Consider the following 22881-nt stretch of genomic DNA (forward strand, 5'->3'; position numbering starts at 1 on the left):
AAATTCTCCTCCACCGCATTGCTACCAGTTTGGTTAGCCAACTCAATATGTAGATTAAAGTCACCCATGATAACTGCTGTACCTTTATTGCATGCATCCCTTATTTCTTGTTGGATGCTGTCCCTAACCTTACTACTACTGTTTGGTGGTCTGTACACAACTCCCACTAGCGTTTTCTGCCCCTTGGTATTCCGCAGCTCCACCCATACCGATTCCACATCATCCAAGCTAATGTCCTTTCTTATTATTGCATTAATTTCCTCTTTAACCAGCAATACCACCCCGCCTCCTTTTCCTTTCTGTCTATCCTTCCTAAATGTTGAATACCCCTGCATGTTGAGTTCCCAGCCTTGGTCATCCTGGAGCCGTGTCTCTGTGATGCCAATTACATCATACCCGTTAACTGCTATCTGCACAGTTAATTAATCCACCTTATTCTGAATACTCCTCGCATTGAGGCACAGAGCCTTCAGGCTTGTCTTTCTAACACACTTTGCCCCTTTAGAATTTTGCTGTAATGTGGCAAAATTGAACTGGATAGAGTCAAATTTAATGAATAGGCCAGCCCCATTGTTCCTCTGCTGAAAAGTGATTGCACAGTCAGAATCTGTGAGACTACAAGGCTACGATCAACAGGGTTTCGAAACAAGATCAGTACCCGTTACCGAAGGCTGATGACTTGTTTGCGATGCTAGCCAGAGGGAAGTTGTTCCCAAAGCTGGACTTGATGTCGGCCTGTATGTCCATATTGAATCTGAGACCCCTCCAACAGTGCGGCGCTCCCTCAGTACTGCCCCTCCGACGGTGCAGCGCTCCCTCAGTACTTCCCCTCCGACAGTGCGCACTCCCTCAGTACTGCCCCTCCGACAGTGTGGCACTCCCTCAGTACTGCCCCTCCGACAGTGCAGTGCTCCCTCAGTACTGCCCCTCCGACAGTGCGGCGCTCCCTCAGTACTGCCCCTCCGACGGTGCGGCACTCCCTCAGTACTGCCCCTCCGACAGTGCAGTGCTCCCTCAGTACTGCCCCTCCAACAGTGCGGCGCACCCTCAGTACTGCCCCTCCGACGGTGCGGCGCACCCTCAGTACTGCCCCTCCGACGGTGTGGCGCTCCCTCAGCACTGCGCTGGAGTGTCAGCCCAGATTTTGTGCTCAGGTTTCTGGAGTGGGATTGTGCACAGCCTTCGACTGAACATAAACGTGGAGTGACTCCAGGAGAGTGCTGATACTTTTAGCTCAGCTGATGACCCATGAAGACGTATTTGCTCAGCAGCCCAACACATGTCGACCATCGCAGAAGGAGAACTTCTGCTGAGTTGGACTTTGCGCAGTTGAGTTTGAATGTGTGGTGTTCAGCCATGTGCTGCAATGTACCCTCAGATGGTGAGGCTAAATAGCTTTAAAGCACAGTGTCATGTCATTATATTCTATATTTCTCCGCCCTTGCTTCAGCTCATCCACTGCTGAAGCCCTCACTTGTGCCTTTGTTACCTCTAGACTTGACTATTCCAACGCAATCCTGGTTGGCCTCCCACACTCTATCCTATGTAAACTAGAGGTGATCCAGAACTCAGCTGCCTGTGTCCTAACTCGCACCAAGTCCCGCTCACCCATCACCCCCTGTGCTCGCTGACTTACATTGGCCCCCGGTTAAGCAACGACTCGATTTCAAAATTCTCATTCTTATTTTCAAATCCCTCCATGGCACTCGCCCCTCCCTATCTCTGTAACCTCCTCCAGCCCCACAACCCCCTGGGATATCTGCACTCCTCACAAATCTGCCCTCTTGAGCGTCCCTGATTATAATCACTCAACCATCGGTGGCCGTGCCTTCAGTTGCCTGGGCCCCACGCTCTGGAACTCCCTGCATAAACATCTCCGCCTCGCTACCTCTCTTTCCTCCCTCAAGATGCTCCTTAAAACTGAGCTTTTTGACCGTCACCTGCACTTCTACTTGTGCAGCTCGGTGCCAAATTGTTTTATCTCATAATACTATGTTAAAGGCGCTATATTAATATAAGTTGTTATATTTAAACCAGCTGAAGCGCTTGGTTAGATTCCAGTCTTTTACTCACTCCCAGGTATCCATTATTCTATTTATAAACTATCTGAACCCCTCGATTAGATTCCAGCCTGTAACTCACTCCCGTGTATACATTATCTTGTATATAAACCATCGGAACACCTCGATTAGCATCCAGTCTGTAACTCACTCCCGTGTATCCATTATCTTGTATATAAACCATCGGAACACCTCGATTAGATTCCAGTCTGTAACTCACTCCCGTGTATCCATTATCTTGCATATAAAACATCGGAACACCTTGATTAGATTCCAGTCTGTAACTCACTCCCGTGTATCCATTATCTTGTATATAAACCATCGGAACACTTCGATTAGCATCCAGTCTGTAACTCACTCCCGTGTATCCATTATCTTGTATATAAACCATCGGAACCCCTCGATTAGATTCCAGCATGTAGCTCACTCCCGTGTATCCATTATCTTGCATATAAACCATCGGAACACCTCGATTAGATTCCAGTCTGTAACTCACTCCCGTGTATCCATTATCTTGTATATAAACCATCGGAACACTTCGATTAGCATCCAGTCTGTAACTCACTCCCGTGTATCCATTATCTTGTGTATAAACGATCGGAACACCTCGATTAGATTCCAGCATGTAACTCACTGTCAGGTATCCATGGTTCTGAAAGCAACTTCTTCAGATCCAGCTGTGATCCACGGTCACTGTTTAATTGCTTCCCTGAAGTTTCGGTAACTAATTACAGTGAAAGTGATGGCAGTCACCAGACTCGGTTGTGTTGCATCTACTCTTTCTTTTCCCTTTCAGAAAAGCGCGTTCCTGAAGGCGAAGAAGTACATTGAAATGTACGTGGTGGCAGATAACTCTGAGGTGAGTAGGGCTTCCGCGACATCGGGGTCTCTGTTGTTGGCATTTCCCCGGCGAGTGCTGGGTGTGGGTGGTCTCATCATCATAGGCAGTCCCTCGGAATCGAGGAAGACTTGCTTCCACTCTTAAAATGAGTCCTTAGGTGGCTGAGCAGTCCAATCCGAGAGCCACAGTCTCTGTCACAGGTGGGACAGATAGTCGTTGAGGGAAAGGGTGGGCGGGCAGTCTGGCTTGCCGCACGTTCCTTCCGCTGCCTGCGCTTGATTTCTGCATGCTCTCGGCGACGAGACTCAAGGTGCTCAGCGCCCTCCCGGATGCACTTCCTCCACTTTGGGCGGTCTTTGACCAGGGACTCCCAGGTGTCGGTGGGGACGTTGCACTTTATTGTAACGTTTCCGCAGCCCACCTTTGGCTCTTTTGCCGTGAAGGATTTCCGAGCAGAGTGCTTGCTTTGGGAGTCTCATGTCTGGCATGCGAATAATGTGGCCTGCCCAGCGGAGCTGATCGAGTGTGGTCAGTGCTTCAATGCTGGGGATGTTGGCCTGGTCGAGGACACTAACGTTGGTGCGTCTGTCCTCCCAGGGGATTTGTAGGATCTTGCGGAGACATCGATGGTGGTATTTCTCCAATGACTAGACGTGACTACTGTACATGGTCCACGTCTCTGAGCCATACAGGAGGGCGCATATCACGACAGCCCTGTAGACCATGAGCTTGGTGGCAGATTTGAGGGCCTGGTCTTTGAACACACTTTTCCTCAGATGGCCAAAGGCTGCGTTGGTGCACTGGAGGTGGTGTTGGATCTACTAACCCAGCGTCAGTCAGGCGGCAGGCAGACGTGTATGGGAACGTTTGTGCCATATTTATTATTGTCCCGGTGGAAATTCTTTGGTAAAATTTGAGGAAAAGAAGGTCAAATGCCTGATCACATATTTACATTGGGCCAAATGTTACGGTCGGAGCATTCCTGCGGGAGGATGCCTCCGACTGAAATTTCTTTTACGCAAGTACCTGGTGGTCCCGGAGGAACGAACACTTGCGGTCTGACACTGAGCTGTGCAGTCCAGTGTCGGGGCCCACATATCCCGGGAAGGTACGGGCATCCTGAGATCGCTTGGGCCTGGACCACCAATCACAATGCAGTATTCTCATCCATAGTAATGGGAGTTCCGAGCTCCCATTACCATCAATGGGAATGCCCCTAAAATCAAATCAACACACACATAAATGAAAAAAAATTTCACTTTTTCAAAAGTTAATAGAAATTGCAGAAAATGTTTTCGAGAAAAATTTATTGTTTTGAAATATTTTTCGAAATGTTTTAATAGTGTAAAAAAGAAACTTATTCACAGACAGGGCTTTTTAATATAAAAATAAGGAATAACATTTATTTGCTTCTATCTATTAAAACTCTTACGCTGGTAAAAGCAGGCCTTACGCCAGCTTTTATCAGGCATGAGAGTTTGAAGGACATTCGCTGGGCAAATCGCTCAAATCTCCACCCACGAATGTGTTTCTCCGGGGAGGCGTTTTGACATTTTGACAGATCGGAAGTGCCAGATTTGGGCGCATGTGCAAATTGTATGCACAGGGAGAGGCCGCAATTTCAGGGCTGTTGAATTTACTGCACAGAAAGAGGCCATTTGGCCTGCTATCTGTCACCTGACTGCATACGCTCTGCCCTTAGTCATGAATCTCCTTGTCGAAGGCCTTTTGAAAATTCAAAATTCATCCACTGCATTTCTCTTCCCGATCCGTTCTGTCACTTCTTCAAAAAGGTTTGTCAAGCATGACCTTCCCTTTTGAAATTCGTGCTGACGTCTCTTAATTGTATTTCCTCTCTGTTGAAATCAAGGCTCGCCACGCTGACTCTGACTCCAAACCAAACTTGCTTCTCCTTGGAGAGGCTGGAGAAGCTGGGGTTGTTCTCCTCCAAGCCGAGAAGGTTAAGGGACTTGATCGAGCTGTTCAAAGTCAGGAAGGGTTTTGATAGAGTAAATAGGGACAAACCATTTCCAGTGGCAGGTGGGTCGGTAACCAGAGGACACAGATATCAGGTGATTGACAAAAGGAGCAGAGGGGAGATGAGGAAATATATTTTACGCAGCGAGTTGTAATCTGGAACGCGCTGCCTGAAAGGGCGGTGGAAGCAGATTCAGTCGTAACATTCAAAAGAGAATTGGATAAATACTTGAAGGAAATTTTTTTACAGGGCAATGGGGAAAGAGCGGGGGAGTTGGATTAATTGGATTGTGCACAATGGGCTGAATGATTCTATGGTTCTTCCTTCTGTAAAAGAAAGACTTGCATTTATATAGCGACTTGCACGACCTCAGGACGTCCCAAAGTGCTTTGCAGTCAATGAAGTGCTCTTGCAATGTCGCCACTGTTGTAGTGCGGGAAACGTGGCAGGAATGGGCAATAAATGCTGGCCTTGTCCATGAAGCCCGCATCCCGTGAATGAACCAATAATAAAAGCCAACGCACAGCAAGCTCCCACAAACAACAATGCGATAATGACCAGATGATCTGTTTACAGTGATGTTGGCTGAGGGACAAACATTGGCCAGGACACCGGGGATAACTCCCCTGCTCTTCTTCGAAATAGTGCCCTGGGACCTTTTACGTCCACCTGAGAGAGCAGACGGGGTCTCTGAAAGACGGCACCTCTGACAGTATACAGCACTCCCTCAGCACTGCAGTGGGATGATGGCCACACGGCAGAAGTGAAATGGAACACTCTGTATTTAGTTGCCTGCATTAAGTACAGTGAAGATGATAGGTTGAAAGCTGTGGCCATGTATTATGTGTCTAATGGCTATCTCTCTCTCTCTTTCTCTTCCTTGCTTTGCTTTTCAGTACCGAAAGTTTGGCTCTATCGCAGCAGTGAAAAGCCGGGTGTTTGAGGCAGTAAATCACATCAACATGGTAGGTAACTCGAACACTTTCAGTAACTGTGAATCTGTCACTGCTGCAGGAACTGTCTAACTTCGAGCATAGAAGTTGCTTGTATGTCCGTATTGAATCTGAGATCGCGAACCGGATCATTTGTAGTTTGGTTTGATAACTTTACACCTGTACTCAGTAGTGTTGAACTAGAAACTTATAGTCAATTTTAAATCTTTTTAATAAAGTCCATTGTATTGGAAAATCTCAGTGTTCTCACAAGTCTTGGGGGCCGAAATTGGTGAAACATAAGTTCCACCCGTTTTTCGGCGGTCCCCGGACAATGCGTCATTTTTTACCGCCCGGTTCCCCTGGGGCCAAGTGGGCAGTAATTTCATCCCATGTTTCTCGGTGGTGAGCGGAGCGGAGGAGGCCTTTTGACTCGAGAATCTTCAGCTTCCGAGTTGTGTGCACGTGCTCGCGTCTCTCGAGCTCCGCCCTGCCGAGAGACATCGACGAGAGGCCAGAGATCGCTGTGCGGGAGGCGGGGGAGGAAGAGATCACTGTTGGGGGGGCCGGGGAGAGATTGGGGTGTGGGAGAGACTAGGGATGAGAGAGACTGGGGGGTGAGAGAGAGAGAGGCTGGGGGTTGAGAGAGAGAGAGATTGAGAGACTGGGGGGGGGGGTGTGGTGAGAGAGACTGGGGGGTGAGAGAGAGAGAGGCTGGGGGTTGAGAGAGAGAGAGATTGAGAGACTGGGGGGGGGGGTGTGGTGAGAGAGACGGGGGGGTGAGAGAGAGAGAGGCTGGGGGTTGAGAGAGAGAGATTGAGAGACTGGGGGGGTGAGAGAGACTGGGGGGTGAGAGAGAGAGAGGCTGGGGGTTGAGAGAGAGAGATTGAGAGACTGGGGGGGTGAGAGAGACTGGGGGGTGAGAGAGAGAGAGGCTGGGGGTTGAGAGAGAGAGATTGAGAGACTGGGGGGGTAAGAGAGACTGGGGGGTGTGAGAGAGAGAGAGACTGGGGGTTGAGAGAGAGAGACCGGGGGGGTGGGGGGGGGATGAGAGAGACTGGGGGTTGAGAGAGAGAGATAGAGAGAGAGACAGGGGGGGGGGGGAGAGAGAGGCTGGGGGGTGAGAGAGTGACGAATAACACTTTTATTATAATTAATTAATAAAGGAGTAAATAAGGCTTTATTAGACCATTTATAGTTTTGCCTAACATAGTAGAAAATATTACAATCCATTTAAAAATACATCAAACTGTGGAAAACTATAAAGATCTGTGTAATATCAAACAAGCTCTGTGTACATACCGCCCACTTAAGATCCACTTAAAAGCACCTTCTCCAGGACGGTATGTAACTCTGGCGGTATGTGAGGGTATGTCATGAATTTTGCACTTTTGGGCAGTATGTGGGTGGTATGCATAGCGCCCGGCGGTATGTCACTGATGAATTTTCCGCTGGGCGCTATGTAGGTGATTTTTCCACAAAATTGCATTTTTGGGTGACAAGCGGGCGGTAAGTGGCTGGTATGTCGATTAATTTGGTGCCTTTGGTGTTTGAAACCCGTAGGAAAAATCTTACAACACTCCCATTAGAGTGTATTTTCGGCCTCCGTTTGCAAAAATAGTTTGCCATCCATTTTATCGCACGTCACCTTCCCCTCCCGCTATCTACCATTCCTGGCCAAGGATTCGGCCTGATAACCTTTCCCCTAATGTGCTGCTTCACCCTCATTCACACCTCTCTGAACCTATCCCCAAGCAGCCAGTGTTGGCAATAGCTAATTTTCCATTCCCTTCCTTCATTCCCATTATTTAAAGGGGCTGCTCCTTGTAACTTTGGGCACCCTGTGCGGAGGGGAGCGGGTAGGTCCGAGGGCCTCCTCGTAGGACTGCTCTTAGGCATGGCCAAGGCATCAGCCGGTCCAGTCAGCGGGCAGTCGAGGAGGCCGTTTAGCCCGACTGCCTGCCTCTCTTCCGCAGTTACATCCGAGTCAGGGTGTCCCTGGCGATGGAGCACGCAGTGTCCACTGATACACTCATGGCCTTCCGTGAGAGGTGGGCGCCGGAGGGACTGGGGTGTATCAGCACCCCTGGCAACCAAACTTTAATTGGAACCATGTAATGTTCAAAGTTGATTTTGTTTAATTGTGTCGGTTTTAGTGCACCCCCCCCCACTTTAACCAGGGGGCACTTGATTTATTTGAGTTACTTGATTTACAGGTGCAACTTAAAATAGTTGTAAAGCTGTTGCATTGTGAGTGGCTTAGCCAGTCACGTGATGTTCACAAGACTCAATAAAACCCCAGCTAGTTGGGTTTGGGGGATCCACGATGGGGCAGGTGGGTGTGAGCCTGGTGGATGAACTGGTAATGTGCGATTGATTGTTAACCCTTGTTAGTAAACCAACTAGTTCTTAATAGCAATGTGCTGCTATGAATTCTTAAGCAAAGAACCCATGAAGCAAATACATGACACTCCTTGGGACCTCCCTTTCATGCTTCGAGCCAGGGCTGGGTGCTTGCTAAGTTGGGAATCACAGCTTCCAATCTGCATATATCACTGTGCTCCACCTCTCTGATAATGCTGGAGGAGCAACGAGATGCATTGTATGTTTCTCCGGAGATTTCTAATTAAAGAATCAGATTTGCACAAGAGTGCTTACAAATTGACAAAATAAGTTTCAATGCAATTAGCATCCTATGGTGCTAATCATTTTCTAGCTGAAGATCATACCCATTCAACCCTTGTTGAAATGTTGTATTTCTCAAGATATGGGTAACATTGATAGGACCACACTTGTTGTCTGACCCTAGTTGCCCTGAGAAGGTGGTGGTAGGCCTTCTCCTTGAACCGTTGCAGTCCGTGTGGTGAAGGTGCTCCCACAGTGCTGTTAGGGAGGGAGTTTCAGGATTTTGGCCCAGCGATGATGAAGGAACGGCCGATATATTTCCAAGTCAGGATGGCGTGTGACTTGGAGGGGAACTTGCAGGTGATGGTTGCAATATATGCACGTGTGAGCATGCTCACAGGCTTGGGGAACTATTGCACTGTGAGTGGCTTAGCCAGTCATGTGATGTTCACAAGACTCAGTAAAACCCCAGCCAGTTGAGTTCAGGTTCTCCACGATGAGACGTGTGGTTGTGAGCCTGGTGGATGAACTGGTCGGCTTCAGATTGATAAACCTTTGCTAATAAACCAGCTAGTTTCTTACAGCAAATGTGTAGCTGTGAATTCTGAAGCAAAGAACCCATGAAGCAATAGTGTTCCGATAAACTTACTACAATTGTACGAATCACGTGTGGCTTCTGCCTATTTAGTCGGTTAAACGTCGTTCTTTAGCCTTCAAATGCAATCTTTTACCCTTGCCGCGTCACTGCACACCAGATCCATTTAAGGCCCGAAGTGTCAAAGTCTGTTTAGTACTTTGTCGTTTCTCTGATGATGTTCAGTTCTAGGTTGATGCATTCCTCGTGCTTTCTTGGGCTTTTGTTGAAGCTTTGCAGGGCCGCTTGCTACAGAGGGGTTCCAACGAGAAGCGAACTCGAAGATGATACCCCCCCTCTCGCCCGACTCCCGCCCGCACCAATTCTGGCATCTCGGCGGGCGGGAGCTCAGTTCGCCACTCGGCCGTCCGCAGACGTCAGCGGGCGGTTCCCGGCGGCTCCCCACTCCCGCCCGCTCGACATCAATTGCAAACTGGCACAGGGCGGAACCCGAGGAGGGATGTCGGCGACAGTTGGTGGTAAGGCCATCAATTTTGGCCCCTATATGTTTCAATGAGATCACTGTTCAGTCTTCTAAACTTCAGAGACTATAGACTTCCAATGGGCTGGGCCATACTTTTTCCCTCATGTGCACCAAGCACCGCATTTTATTTGTCGGTTGAGTTTTTTCGAGATTTCTTTTGCTTGGAGTATTGTGTGCAGTTTTGGTCTCCTTACCGAAGAAAGGATATACTTGCCATAGAGGGAGTGCAGCGAAGGTTCAGCAGACTGATTTCTGGGATGGCACAACTGTCGAATGAGGAGAGATTGGGTCGACTAGGCTTGTATTCACTAGAGTTTAGAAGAATGAGAGGGGATCTCATTGAAACGTATAAAATTCCGACGGGGCTGGACAGATGCGGGGAGGATGTTTCCTCTGGCTGGGAAGTCTGGAAGCAGGGGTCACAGTCTCAGGATACGGGGTGGGAAATTTAGGAACGAGATGAGGAGAAATTTCTTCACTCGGAGGGTGGTGCACCTGTGGAATTTTCTACCACAGAGAGCTGTGGAGGCCAAGTCACTGAATATATTTAAGAGGGAGATAGATAGATTTCTAGAAACAAAAGACATCAAGGGGTATGAGGAAAAAGCGGGGAAATGGTGTTGAGATAGAGGATCAGCCATGATCATATGGAATGGCGGTGCAGACTCGAAGGGCCGAATGGTCTACTACTGCTTCTATTTTCTATCTTTCTATGTTTTCTATCATCATCATAGGCAGTCTCTTGGAATCGAGGAAGACTTTCTTCCACTCCTAGAATGAGTCCTTAGGTGGCTGAACAGTCCAATACGAGAGCCACAGTCCCTGTCACAGATGGGGCAAAGAGTCGTTGAGGGTAAGGGAGGGTGGGACAGGTTTGCCGCATGCTCTTTCCGCTGCCTGCGCTTGTTTTTTGCATACTCTCGGCGTTGAGACTCGAGGTGCTCAGCGCCCTCCCGGATGCACTTCCTCCACTTTGGATGGTCTTTGGCCAGGGACTCCCAGGTGTCAGTGGGGATGTTGCACTTTATCAGGGAGGCTTTGAGGTTGCCCTTGTAACGTTTTCTCTGCCCACCTTTGGCTCGCTTGCCGTGAAGGAGTTCCGAGTAGAGCGCTTGCTTTGGGAGCCTCGTGTCTGGTATGCGGACAATGTGGCCCGCCCAGCGGAGCTGATCGAGTGTGGTCACTGCTTCAGCAATATTGACTCACAGCATTTTAATTACACTGTTGGAAATCTAAGTTCTCATCTTGCTCTCTCTTTCCACAGCTGTATGTTCCATTAAAAGCACACATAGCTTTGGTTGGCGTGGAGATCTGGTCCTCTGGAGACAAAATATTCGTAGATAAAGACTCGGGTAAAACTCTGAGTAGCATGTTGAAATGGCGCAGATCGCATCTACTCCCAAGAAAGAAACACGACAACATCCAATTCATTACGTAAGTGCTGGTGACGGGGGTGGGTGGGGTCTGTTGAGGGGCTTCTCTCCCACTCATTGCTGTGAGTCCGTGTTGTAAAGGGCAGCCTTGATGCGTGCAGAGAAATAGTTGGCATCCGACTGCTGTTACATCCAAACACTTGGCCGGCCATTCCTTCGCTGGCCCGTGCACAGATACTTGGCAAATTACAATAGGTGACTCCTTCCCAGCACCAAAGGAGGTTGTGTTCGCCCAGAGAACCCCAGGGTCACAGTCGTTGTCAATTTGGATCGGAGTCGACAGCTTCCAGTCGAACTTGAAAAGAGAGAAAGGCTTGCATTTCTCTAGCGCCTTTCATGACCACCGGACATCTCAAAACACTTTTCAGCCAATGAAGTACTTTTGGAGTGTGGTCACTGTTGTAATGTGGGAAACACAGCAGCCAACTTGCACACATGATCACATTGAATGGCAGTGCAGGCTCTAAGGGCCAAATGGCCGACTCCTGCTCCCATAAACAGCAATGTGATAATGACCAGATAATCTGTTGTTTTTGGTTATGTTGATTGAGGGATAAATATTGGCCAGGTCACCAGGGATAACTCCCCTGCTCTTCTTGCAAGTAGTGCCACAGGATCTTTTACATCCACCTGAGAGAGCAGATGGGGTCTCGGTTTAACGTCTCATCGGAAAGACGGCCCCTCCGACAGTGCAGCGCTCCCTCAGCACCGCACTGGGAGTTTCAGCCTAGATTTTTGTGCTCAAGTCTCTGGAGTGGGACTTGAACCCACAACCTTCTGACTCCGAGACGAGAGTGTTGCCCACTGAGCCACAGCTGTCACTGTATTAAGTCTTACGAATATCAAATAAAGCCACCACTGTTACCAATATTGTGTCTGCTGTGGACAAGTGGAAAGAGTCCAAAGGGCTTCACTCCAGAGGATTTGGCCTGAAATTATGGCGTGAGGTTAGTATGTCAAAACAAAAATGGAAAATCGCTCCATTCCCTAGGGCCAGGCATCCCTCCTCTTGAGGAGACCAAACATTTGGGAAACAAACTTTGATTTGAAAAGATGAATGACTTTGGGTTTTATTCTGAGCAAGTTAAGGTCATTGCCACAGAGGGGAAAAAATCAAATCGTCCGTGTTTCCTGTTTTTCCAGTTATGTGGATTTCACTGGAGATACGATCGGCTTGGCTCAAGTTAGTGCTATGTGCACAGGGAATTCTGGAGCAATCAATCAGGTATGTTTCACTTGCAACTCAACACGGTGCAACGAACAGCATTGCAGAACAGGCTCGAGGGGCCGAATGGCCAATGATTGGTCCCAACATCATTCAAAGTGAACAGGGCGGGGTGGTGGTGATGGGTGAACGGGACTTGGTGCGAGTTAGGACACGGGGCAGTCGAGCTTTGGATGAGCTGAAGTTCATGGGGAGGGTGGAAGGTCGGAGGTCGGCTCGGAGAGCATTGGAGTGATCGAGTCTGGAGTTGACAGTGTCACGCAGGGGGGTTTCAGCAGTAGATGGACTGAGGCAGGAGCGGAGATAGAATCATAGAAATTTACAGCATGGAAGGAGGCCATTTCAGCCCATCGTGTCTGCGCCGGCCGACTAACAGCTATCCAGCCTAATCCCACTTTCCAGCTCTTGATCCGTAGCTCTGTAGGTTACGGCACTTCAAGTGCACATTCAAGTACTTTTTAAATGTGGTGAGGGTTTCTGCCTCTACCACCCTTTCAGGCAGTGAGTTCCAGACCCCCACCACCCTCTGGGTGAAGAAATTTCCCTCAAATCCCCTCTCAACCTCCCACCAATTACTTTAAATCTGTGCCCCCTGGTTGTTGACCCCTCTGCCAAGGGATGGACAATATCATCTTAAGTGGCATCAAATGTCATCATGCAAAGAACAAATAGATGGGCGGTCAAGCGGTTTTGCGATGAGCAGGGTGTTGAGTCAGTGTCGAGTAGCAGCCAAGGTGTGACATTCCTGTCAGCAGTTAGACACGGATCTCTCTATCTGTATCTGTGCTTAAAATTCAACTTCCTTGCAGGATCACGCATCGAATGTCCACGGGGTTGCATCGACGATAGCACACGAGATGGGCCACAATCTCGGCATGGATCACGATCAAGATGCCTGTGTGTGCCGTTCCAAATCCTGCATCATGTCTCCAGTCCTGAGGCGAGTATGATTCATTTCCCTCCGTTACTGAAGTCACCTCGAGGTAAAAGATTGAACTGTGGCAGCACGGCAAACATCTTGGGGTGGGAAAAAAAATAAAGGGCTGGATTTTCGGTTAGTCTAACGCAACTGCACGCAGTACTCTAGCTGTGGCCTAACTCGTGTTTTATACAATTCAAGCATAACCCCCCCTGCTCTTGTATTCTATGCCTCAGCTAATAAAGACCAAGTATCCCGAGTGCCTTCTTAACCACCTTATCCGCCTGTCCTACTACCTTAAGGGATCTGTGGACATTCACTCCAAGGTTCCTCTCGAGGGACCCTGGAGTCCAATTGGCAGATGGGATGCCGGCCAGGAGAGCAATGGTGTAATGACGACTGGAGGTGGCTATGGCATGATTGAGGGTTGCCGCGGGAGATGGGCATAGGCAGGGAGCGGAGGCGGGCGATATTACGGAGGTGGAAGCAGGCGGTCTCGGTGACGGACAGGAATAGGACATTAGTTTATTCATTCACGGGATGTGGGTGTGATATATGCCCCTGTGAGCATGCTCACAGGTTGGTGGAGCTGTTGAGTTGTGAGTGGCTTAGCCAGTCACGTGACGTCCACAAGACTCAATAAAACCCCAGCCCGTTGGGATCGGGGGATCCTCGTTGAGGCAGGTAATTGTGAGCCTGGTGGATGAACTGGTAATGTGTCGTGTGATTGTTAAACCTTTGCTAATAAACCAAATAGTTCTTAACAGCAGTGTGTTGCTATGAATTCTTAAGCAAAGAAGGCTTGAAGCAAATACATTACAGTGGGTGTTGCTGGCAAACCCAGCATTTATTGCCCATCCCTAATTGCCCTCGAGAAGGTGAGCGGCCTTCTTGAATAAGTGGCTCGCTGGGCCACTTCAGAAGGCAGATAAGAGTCAACCACTTTTCTGTGGGCCTGGAGTCACATGTAGGACGGCAGATTTTCTTCCCTAAAGGAAGTGGTGAAACAATCCGGTATTTCATATTAGTATTTTTATTCCAGATTTATTTAATTAACTACCTTTAAATTCCCCCAGCTACAGTGGTGGGATTTGAACTCATGTCTCTGGATCATTAGTCCAGGCCTCTGGATCGCTAATCCAGTAACATAAGCACCGCGCTACCATACCCAATAATGACAAGGCGAAAGTTGTGAAATTGTGAGGGTTTAAACCCTACTTTAACTGCAGCAGTGGGTTATTGACAAATCCCTCCATGGCCCTTGCCCCTCCCAAGCTCTATAATCTCCTCCAGCCCCACAATCCCCTGAGATGTCTGCGCTCCTCTAATTCTGCCCTCTTGAGCATCCCTGAATGTAATCGCTCAACCATTGGTGGCCGTGCCTTCTGTTGCCTGGGCCCCAAGCTCTGGAATTCCCTGCCTAAACCTCTCTACCTCTCTTTCCTCCTTCAAGACACTCCTTAAAACTGACCTCTGTGACCAAGCCTTTGGTCAGCTGCGCTAATTTCTCCATACGCGACTCGGTCACAAATTTTTTATCTCATAACACTCCTGTGAAGCGCCTTGGAACGTTTCACTATGTTAAAGGTGCTATATAAATACAAGTTGTTGTTGTTTGCCCATTTGGCTTTGAGTGTGAACGGACTGGGGTGGGGGGGGGGTGGTGGGCAGACGAAGAACCGAGGGCATGAAAGGCGCTATATAAATGCAAGTTCATCCTTTCCTTCTCATAGCTCTACTCTCCCGACGGAGTTCAGTTCCTGCAGTCACCAGCATTTCCAAAGCTTCGCCATGACCCATACAGCCTCGTGCCTGCGTGACGTTCCCAGCCAGGACGATATTGTGGCAAAGCCAATATGTGGCAATCGGTTTGTGGAGAACGGGGAAGACTGCGACTGTGGCAGCCCCGCGGTAAGAGTTAGACCATCGCTTCCATTTTCTTGCTGTAAAAAAAATAATTATCTTTCAACAAAGCAATGGCCCAGAAATCCCGGTTTCTCCTTCCCGCGAACATTCGACTGAATTCCAGAAAATAGAAGCGCACCTACCTGCGCCCACGCGAGATCCCGGTCCGGAGGCCTCTCCTGACTGCGTGTCGCAGCGCGTGCATGTGGGGACGTGCTCAGGCCTGGAGCTCGAGTCACATGGCTCAGGGCAGCCAATCAGGTATAGTAGATTAGTGTCCTCATCCAGGCCAACATCCCCAGCATTGACGCACTGACCACATTTGATCAGCTTCGCTGGGCAGGCCACGTTGTCCGCAGGCCAGACACGAGATTCCGAAAGCAAGCGCTCTACTCGGAACTCCTTCACGGCAAACGAGCCAAAGGTGGGCAGAAGAAATGTTACAAGGACACCCTCAAAGCCTCCCTGATAAAGTGCAACATCCCCACTTGATAAAGTGCAACATCCCCACTGACACCTGGGAGTCCCTGGCCAATGACCACCCTAAGTGGAGGAAGTGCATCCGGGAGGGCGCTGAGCACCTCGAGTCTCATCGCCGAGAGCATGCAGAAAACAAGCGCAGGCAGCGGAAAGAGCGTGCGGCAAACCTGTCCCACCCACCCCTTCCCTCAACGACTGTCTGTCCCACCTGTGACAGGGACTGTGGTTCTCGTATTGGACTGTTCAGTCACCTCAGGACTTATGCTAAGAGTGGAAGCAAGTCTTCCTCGATTCCAAGGAACTGCCTATGATGATGAGTCTCTTCTCATAGTAATAGGAGTTTCGTAAGTCCGAAACTCCTATCACTATGAATGAGAAACACACCCAAATACCCAAACACTACATAAAACATTAAAAAAATATCTCACATAAATACACTATAGAAATTAAAGTTGCTAGAAAGGTTTTAAAAAAAAAAAATTGCCGATTTTAAAAAAAAAGTTTAAAATAAAATTACCTGAGTGGGCAGGGTTTTTAACATAAATATGTATTTTTAAATTTTATTTTAATATGTTTTCGATATGTTTTTAAACTCTTACTCTGATAAAAGTAGATTATGCGCCTGCTTTCACCAGGCGCAAGAGTTTTAAGGACATTCGCTGGGCAAGAGATGAGCTAATAGCTCAATCTCTGCCGTGGGAATGTCCTTTTCCCCGAGATGTGTGCGATCTGTCAAGCCAGAAACTTGGCAGATCGGAAAAGCCAGTTTTCAGCGCATTGTGCGCCGAAAACTGGCTTTTCCGATGCCTTCCCGGGTCCATACACACTCCGTATGGACCTGGGGAGGCCGGGATTTCTGGGCCATTATACCTGAATATAATTATATACCATTTTTGCAATTGACAAACCTTTTCATTCAATTGATGAATGGTATGGGAGAGAGGGTTTATAAACATTTAACCAACATTTCTTTTGCCATTTAATCTTCTGCAATGCCTCGCTCACCCTGTGCAATTTTTTTTAACGCTTTCAGGAACTTCCAACGTTTTAGACTGCCCCTTTTCCCTCCCCTACACCCTTTCTCTTCTTCAGTGTCAGCTGTCGTTCAGTGGGCAGCACTCTTGTCTCTGAGTCAGAAGGTTGTGGGTTCAAGTCCCACTCCAGGTTTTTGAGCACATAAATCTAGACTGACCCTCCCAGTGCAGTGCTGCGGGAGTGCCGCACTGTCGGAGATGTCGTCTTTTGAATGAGACGTTAAACCGAGGCCCCGTCTGTTCTCTCAGGTGGACGTAAAAGATCCCATGGCACTACTTCGAAGAAGAGCAGGGAGAGTTCTCCCTGGTGTCTTGAGCCAATCTTTATCACTCAACCAACATCGCTGAAACAGATTAACTGCCCATTATCACATTGTTGTTTGTGGGAGCTTGCTGAGTGTAAACTGGCTGCCGTATTTCCCACATTACAACAGCGACTACACGCCAAAAAGTACTTCATTGGCTGTAAAGCGCTTTGAGACATCTGGTGGTCGTGAAAGGCGCTATATAAATGCAAGTCTTTCTTTTCTATTGGGCAATCAGGGGTTGATGCGGAATCGTGGGATTAATATTATCCTGAGACATCACTAAAACAGATTATCTGGGTCATTATCACATTGTGGTTTGTGGGAGCTTGCTGTGCGCAAATTGGCTGCCGCGTTTCCCACATTACAACAATGACTACACTGCAAAATGTACTTCATTGGATGTAAGCGCTTTGGGACGTGATGGTAGCCAACATGTAGGTACACCAGTGGCGATGCAGGTTGGCCTTAATGGTAGTTTGTTGTCTATAGGAGTGCCGAAATCCCTGCTGTGATGCTCAGACGTGCAAGCTACGAGAAGGAGTGCAGTGTGCAGATGGTGCGTGCTGTCAGGACTGCAAGGTACTTACATTGGCTTAGCTATGGTTTCCTTACGCTGAACACCTCCTCTCGGGTTTGGTCATCCATCCAGCAGTCCAGAGTCGCACCATTCATTCACAAGACGCCCCCGTCAGCACTGGGAGCGCCAAACACCAATGGGAGTTGGAAGCGCAGTGTGGGCTGGTGGTCTTATTCGAAGGAGGGTTGGCCCAACTTGGCAGCTGTGGAATTGCCGTCGTTCCACCCGGTGGATCCGTCGGCCCGCACTCTGAGCTGGAATGGGGCGTCCGGGAGCTATACAACTGTCGGCCGACTTGGGGGAATCGCGACATCATCGTGGGCCCAGAGTTTACTGGAAGAGGCTTCCCGCGGGCGAATGCCACCCATCTGAAAAATAGCTACAAGCTTCCCTGGTGGTCCGGGAGGTTCGGGGACCTGCGGTCCTGGGCCGCTACTCGAAGGCCTGCGTCGCACCCACTTATCCCAGGCATTTCGTACCCATCCCTGGGATCACGTGGGCCGGCCCAACCAATCAATGTAGGGGTATTCCCATTCCTTTCCCTATCACTCTCTCCTCCCCACTCTCTCCATCCCTCTCTCTCCACCCGTCTCTCCATCCCCCTCTCTCTCCTCCCTTCTCTCCACCCTTCTCACTCCACCCTTCTCTCTCTTCCCCCTCTCCATCCCCCTCTCTCCATCCCTCTCTCTCTATCCCTCTCTCTCCTCCCCTCTCTCTCCTCCCCTCTCTCTCCTCCCCTCTCTCTCCTCCACTCTCTCTCCTCCCCTCTCTCTTTCCCCTATCTCCCACCCCTCTCTCTCCTCCTCCCTCTCTCCTCCTCCCTCTCTCCTCCTCCCTCTCTCCTCCTCCCTCTCTCCATCCCCCTCTCTCCATCCCCCTCTCTCCATCCCCCTCTCTCCATCCCCCTCTCTCCATCCCCTTCTCTCCATTCCCCTCTCCATTCCCCTCTTTCCATCCCTCTCTCTCCATCCCTCTCTCTCCATCCCTCTCTTTCCATCTCTCTCTCTCCTCCTCTCTCTCTCCTCCCCTCTCTCTCCCCTCTCTCACCATCCCTCTCTCCATCCCGCTGTCTCCCCACCTCTTTCCATCCCTCGCTCTACATCTCTGATGTGTCAACTCTGGCTCAGTGGGTAGCACACTTGCCTCTGAGTCAAAAGGTTGTGGGTTTAAGTCCCACTGCAGAGACTTGAGCACATAAATCTAGGCTGACACTCCAGTGTAGCACTGAGGGAGTGATGCACTGTCGGAGATGCCGTCTTTCAGATAATTGTTAAACCGAGGCCTCGTCTGCTCTCACAGGTGCATGTAATAGATCCCATAGCACTATTTCAAAGAGGAGCAGGGGAGTTATCCCTGGTGTCGTGACCAATATTTATCCTTCAATCAATATCACTAAAACAGATTATCAGTCCATTAACATATTGCTGTTTGTGGGAGCTTGTGTACAAATTGGCTGCCGCGTTTCCCACATCACAACAGTGACTACATTCCAAAAGTACTTCATTGGCTGTAAAGTGCTTTGGGACATCCGGTGGTCATGAAAGGCGCTATATAAACTATATGACTTAGATTTCCCATCAAGACTTATACACCCCATAAGCAAAATATTATTTACATGGAGAGAGAATACAGAATTTTGCGGTACAGCGGGACCTGGGGGACCTTGTGCATGAAACACAAAAAGTTAGCATGCAAGTACAGCAAGTAATCAGGACGGCAATGGAATGTTGGCCTTTATTGCAAGGGGGATAGAGTATAGGGCATTGGTGAGACCACACCTGGAGTACTGCATACAGTTTTGGTCTCTTTATTTAAGGAGGGATATACTTGCATTAGAGGCTGTTCAGAGAAGGTTCACTAGGTTGATTCCTGGGATGAAGGGGTTGTCTTATGAGGAAAGGTTGAACAGGTTGGGCCTGTACTCATTGGAGTTTAGAAGAATGAGAGGGGATCTTATTGAAACATATAAGATTCTGAGGGGGCTTGACAGGGTAGATACTGAGAGGATGTTCCCCCTCGTGGGAGAATCTAGAACTAGGGGGCATAGTTTTAGAAGAAGAAGTTGGCCATTTAAGAGGGAGATGAGGAAGAATTTCTTCTCTCAGCGGGTCGTGAATCTTTGGAATTCTCTGCCGCAAAGAGCTGTGGAGGCTGGGTCATTGAATACATTCCAGGCTGAGATAGACAGATTTTTGAGCGATAACGGAGTCAAGGGTTATGGGGAGCGGGCGGGGAAGTGGAGTTGAGGCCATGATCAGATCAGCCATGATCTTATTGAATGGCGGAGCAGGCTCGAGAGGCCAAATAGCCGACTCCTGCTCCTATTTCTTGTGTTCTTATGTAAGAAGTAACAGACGTATAGGAAGAGCTAATATATCTGATTTTATTCTTTTGTTGTCAGTTCACATCAGCAGGAGAGTTGTGCAGGAGTATGAAAGATGACTGTGATCTTCCGGAGATGTGTGACGGCCACTCCAACGTTTGCCCAAAAGATACATTCCGCATCAACGGAACGCCTTGTAAGAAAGATACAGGCTTCTGCTACAATGGGAAATGCCCGACCCATCAGGAGCAGTGTGTTTCTCTGTGGGGATCAGGTAGGTGGACGACACCCACCTCGCAACACACCTCCCAACACCACCCAACACACACAGCCCCAACACCCCCCCAACACCTTCCCCCAACACCCTCCCCAACACCCCCCCAACACCCCCCCAACACCTTCCCCAACACCCTCCCCAACACCCTCCCCAACACCCTCCCCAACACCCACCCCAACACCTCCCCCCAACATCCTCCCCAACAAACCCCCACACCCCCCCAACAACCCTCCCCAACACCTCCCCAACATCCCCCCAACACCCTCCCCTACACCATCCCCAACACCTCCCCAACATCCCCCCAACACCTTCCCCCAACACCCTCCCCTACACCATCCCCAACACCCCCCCAACACCTCCCCCAACACCCCCCAATACCTCCCCCAACATACACCCCCCAACAACCTCCAAAGCCCCTAAGACCCCCCAACACCTCCCCCAACACCCCCAATATCTCCCCCAACATACACCCCCCAACAACCCACTAAGACCCCCAACACCTCCCCCAACACCTTCCCCCAACATACACCCCCCAACAACTCCCCAACACCCTCCCCAACACCCCCCCAACACCTTCCCCCAACATACACCCCCCAACATCTCCCCCAACATACACCCCCCCAACACCTCCCCCAACATCCCACAACACCCCCCCAACACACCTCCAACACCTTCCCCCAACATACACCCCCATACACCCCCCAACACCTCCTCCAACACCCCCCCAACACCTTCCCCCAACGATCCCTCAACACTCCAACATTCACCCCCCAGCAGCCCCCAACACCCCACCTAACACTCACCCCGTAACCACCCCCCCAACAACCCCCCAACACCCCCCAACATCCCCCCAACACCTTCCCCCAACACACACCCCCAAACACCTCCCACAAAACACCCCCTTCACCCCCCCCAACACACACTCCCCAACACACACTCCCCAACACACACTCCCCAACACACACTCCCCAATACACTCTCCCCAACACACCCCCCCCAACATCCCCCAACACCCCCTCCAACACCCCCCCCACAAACCCCCAACATTCACCCCCAACACACACACCCCAGCACCCCTCCCCAATACACCCCAACACACACCCCCCTACACACTCCCCCAACACCCCCCCAACATTCACCCCCAACATTCACTCCCAACACACACCCCCCAACACACACCCCCCCAACACACAGCCCAACACACACCCCCAACACACACCCCAACACACACCCCAACACACACCCACAACATACACCCCCTCAACTTTCACTACCCAACATTCACCCCCCAACACACACCCCCAAACACCCCCCCACATCACCCCACCAACACATACCCCCAACAGCCCCCCAACAACCCCCCCAACACACACTCCAATATCCCCCAACATTCACCCCCTACACTCACCCCAACACACACCCCCCAACACCCCCCAATATTCACCCCCCCAACATTCACCCCCAACACACACCCTCCAATATTCACCCCCCAACATTCACCCCCCAAAATACACCCTCCAACACCCCTTTTTCAACACCTCCCCAACCTCTCGAACACCCCCCTCAACATCCCTAACACCCCCCCCAACACCCCACCCAATATCCCCCCAACACCCCCCCAACACACACTCCCTAACACCCCCTCTCCAACAGCTCTAACACACACACCCCAACTCCCCCCGCCAACATTCCCCCCGCCAACACTCCCCCCCACAACACACCACCCCCAACACATATCCCCACAAGCCCTCCCACAACACCACACTATAACAACACACCCCCAACACACACCCACCCAAAAAAAAGGTTTAAAGCCCTGTAATTCTGTCAAAGAATCTGAATACGGTTTGAGTCCAGGCTGATTCTGGGGGCAACTCGCGCAGTTAGGATGGGCAGTTAGTTGAGGCTATTCCTGAGCATTTTCGATCGTGATTAACAAGTCTGCCAGCGGCCCCAGCTGATGTGTGCCTGGAATTATACAGCGCAGGAGGCCACTTGGCCCCTCCGTGTCTGTGCCAGCTCTTGGAAAAACCAAACCAAACAAGCCGGACGGTTGCCCCGTAGCTCTGTGTGATATATTCTTTACAACATCACAAACATACACTTGTTAGATGGATCCATTACACAAGAACTTGTCAGGTAATCCCCTCCGAATCGAGGAAAACTTGCTTCCACTCTTAAAAATGAGTCCTTAGATGGCTGAATAGTCCAATACGAGAGCCACAGACCCTGTCACAGGTGGGACAGATAGTCGTCGGGAGTAAGGGTGCTGGGACAGGTTTGCCGCACGTTCTTTCCACTGCCTGCGCTTGATTTCTGCATGCTCTCGGCGATGAGACTCGAGGTGCTCAGTGTCCTCCCGGATGCACTTCCTCCACTTAGGGCAGTCTTTGGCCAGGGACTCCCAGGTGTCAGTGGGGATGTAGCATTTTTTCAGGGAGGCTTTGAGGATGTCCCTGTAATGTTTCCTCTGCCCACCTTTGGCTCACTTGCCGTGAAGGAGTTCCGAGTAGAGCGTTTCCTTTGGGAGTCTCGTGTCTGGCATGCGGACAATGTGGCCTGTCCAGCGGAGGCGATCGAGTGTGGTCAGTGATTCAATGCTGGGGATCTTGGCCTGGTCGAGGACGCTAACGTTGGTGCGTCTGTCCTCCCAGGGGATTTGCAGGATCTTGCGGAGACATCGTTGGTGGTATTTCTCCAGCGACTTGAGGTGTCTACTGTACATGGTCCATGTCTCTGAGCCGTACAGGAGGGGCGGGTATTACTACAGTCCTGTAGACCATGGCAGATTTGAGGGCCTGGTCTTCAAACACTCTTTTCCTCAGGCGGCTGAAGACTGCACTGGC

The 22881-nt window shown here is 50.0% G+C and overlaps 1 protein-coding gene across 2 annotated transcripts in view; it reads left to right on the top strand.

The window, feature by feature from the left end:
- The window catches only part of LOC139235036 (zinc metalloproteinase-disintegrin-like NaMP), an 80359-nt gene that overhangs the window by 26435 nt on the left and 31043 nt on the right, over nt 1-22881 (top strand). For both annotated transcript variants that reach the window (XM_070866142.1, XM_070866141.1), the window contains exons 7-14: nt 2857-2919; nt 5776-5844; nt 10819-10988; nt 12131-12212; nt 13022-13152; nt 14865-15042; nt 17348-17437; nt 19837-20032. In XM_070866142.1, the coding sequence (XP_070722243.1) occupies nt 2857-2919; nt 5776-5844; nt 10819-10988; nt 12131-12212; nt 13022-13152; nt 14865-15042; nt 17348-17437; nt 19837-20032 (979 nt within the window). The remainder of the gene's footprint in view (nt 1-2856; nt 2920-5775; nt 5845-10818; nt 10989-12130; nt 12213-13021; nt 13153-14864; nt 15043-17347; nt 17438-19836; nt 20033-22881) is intronic.

This window comes from Pristiophorus japonicus, chromosome 22, assembly GCF_044704955.1.
Source record: "Pristiophorus japonicus isolate sPriJap1 chromosome 22, sPriJap1.hap1, whole genome shotgun sequence".
NCBI lineage: Eukaryota > Metazoa > Chordata > Chondrichthyes > Pristiophoridae > Pristiophorus > Pristiophorus japonicus.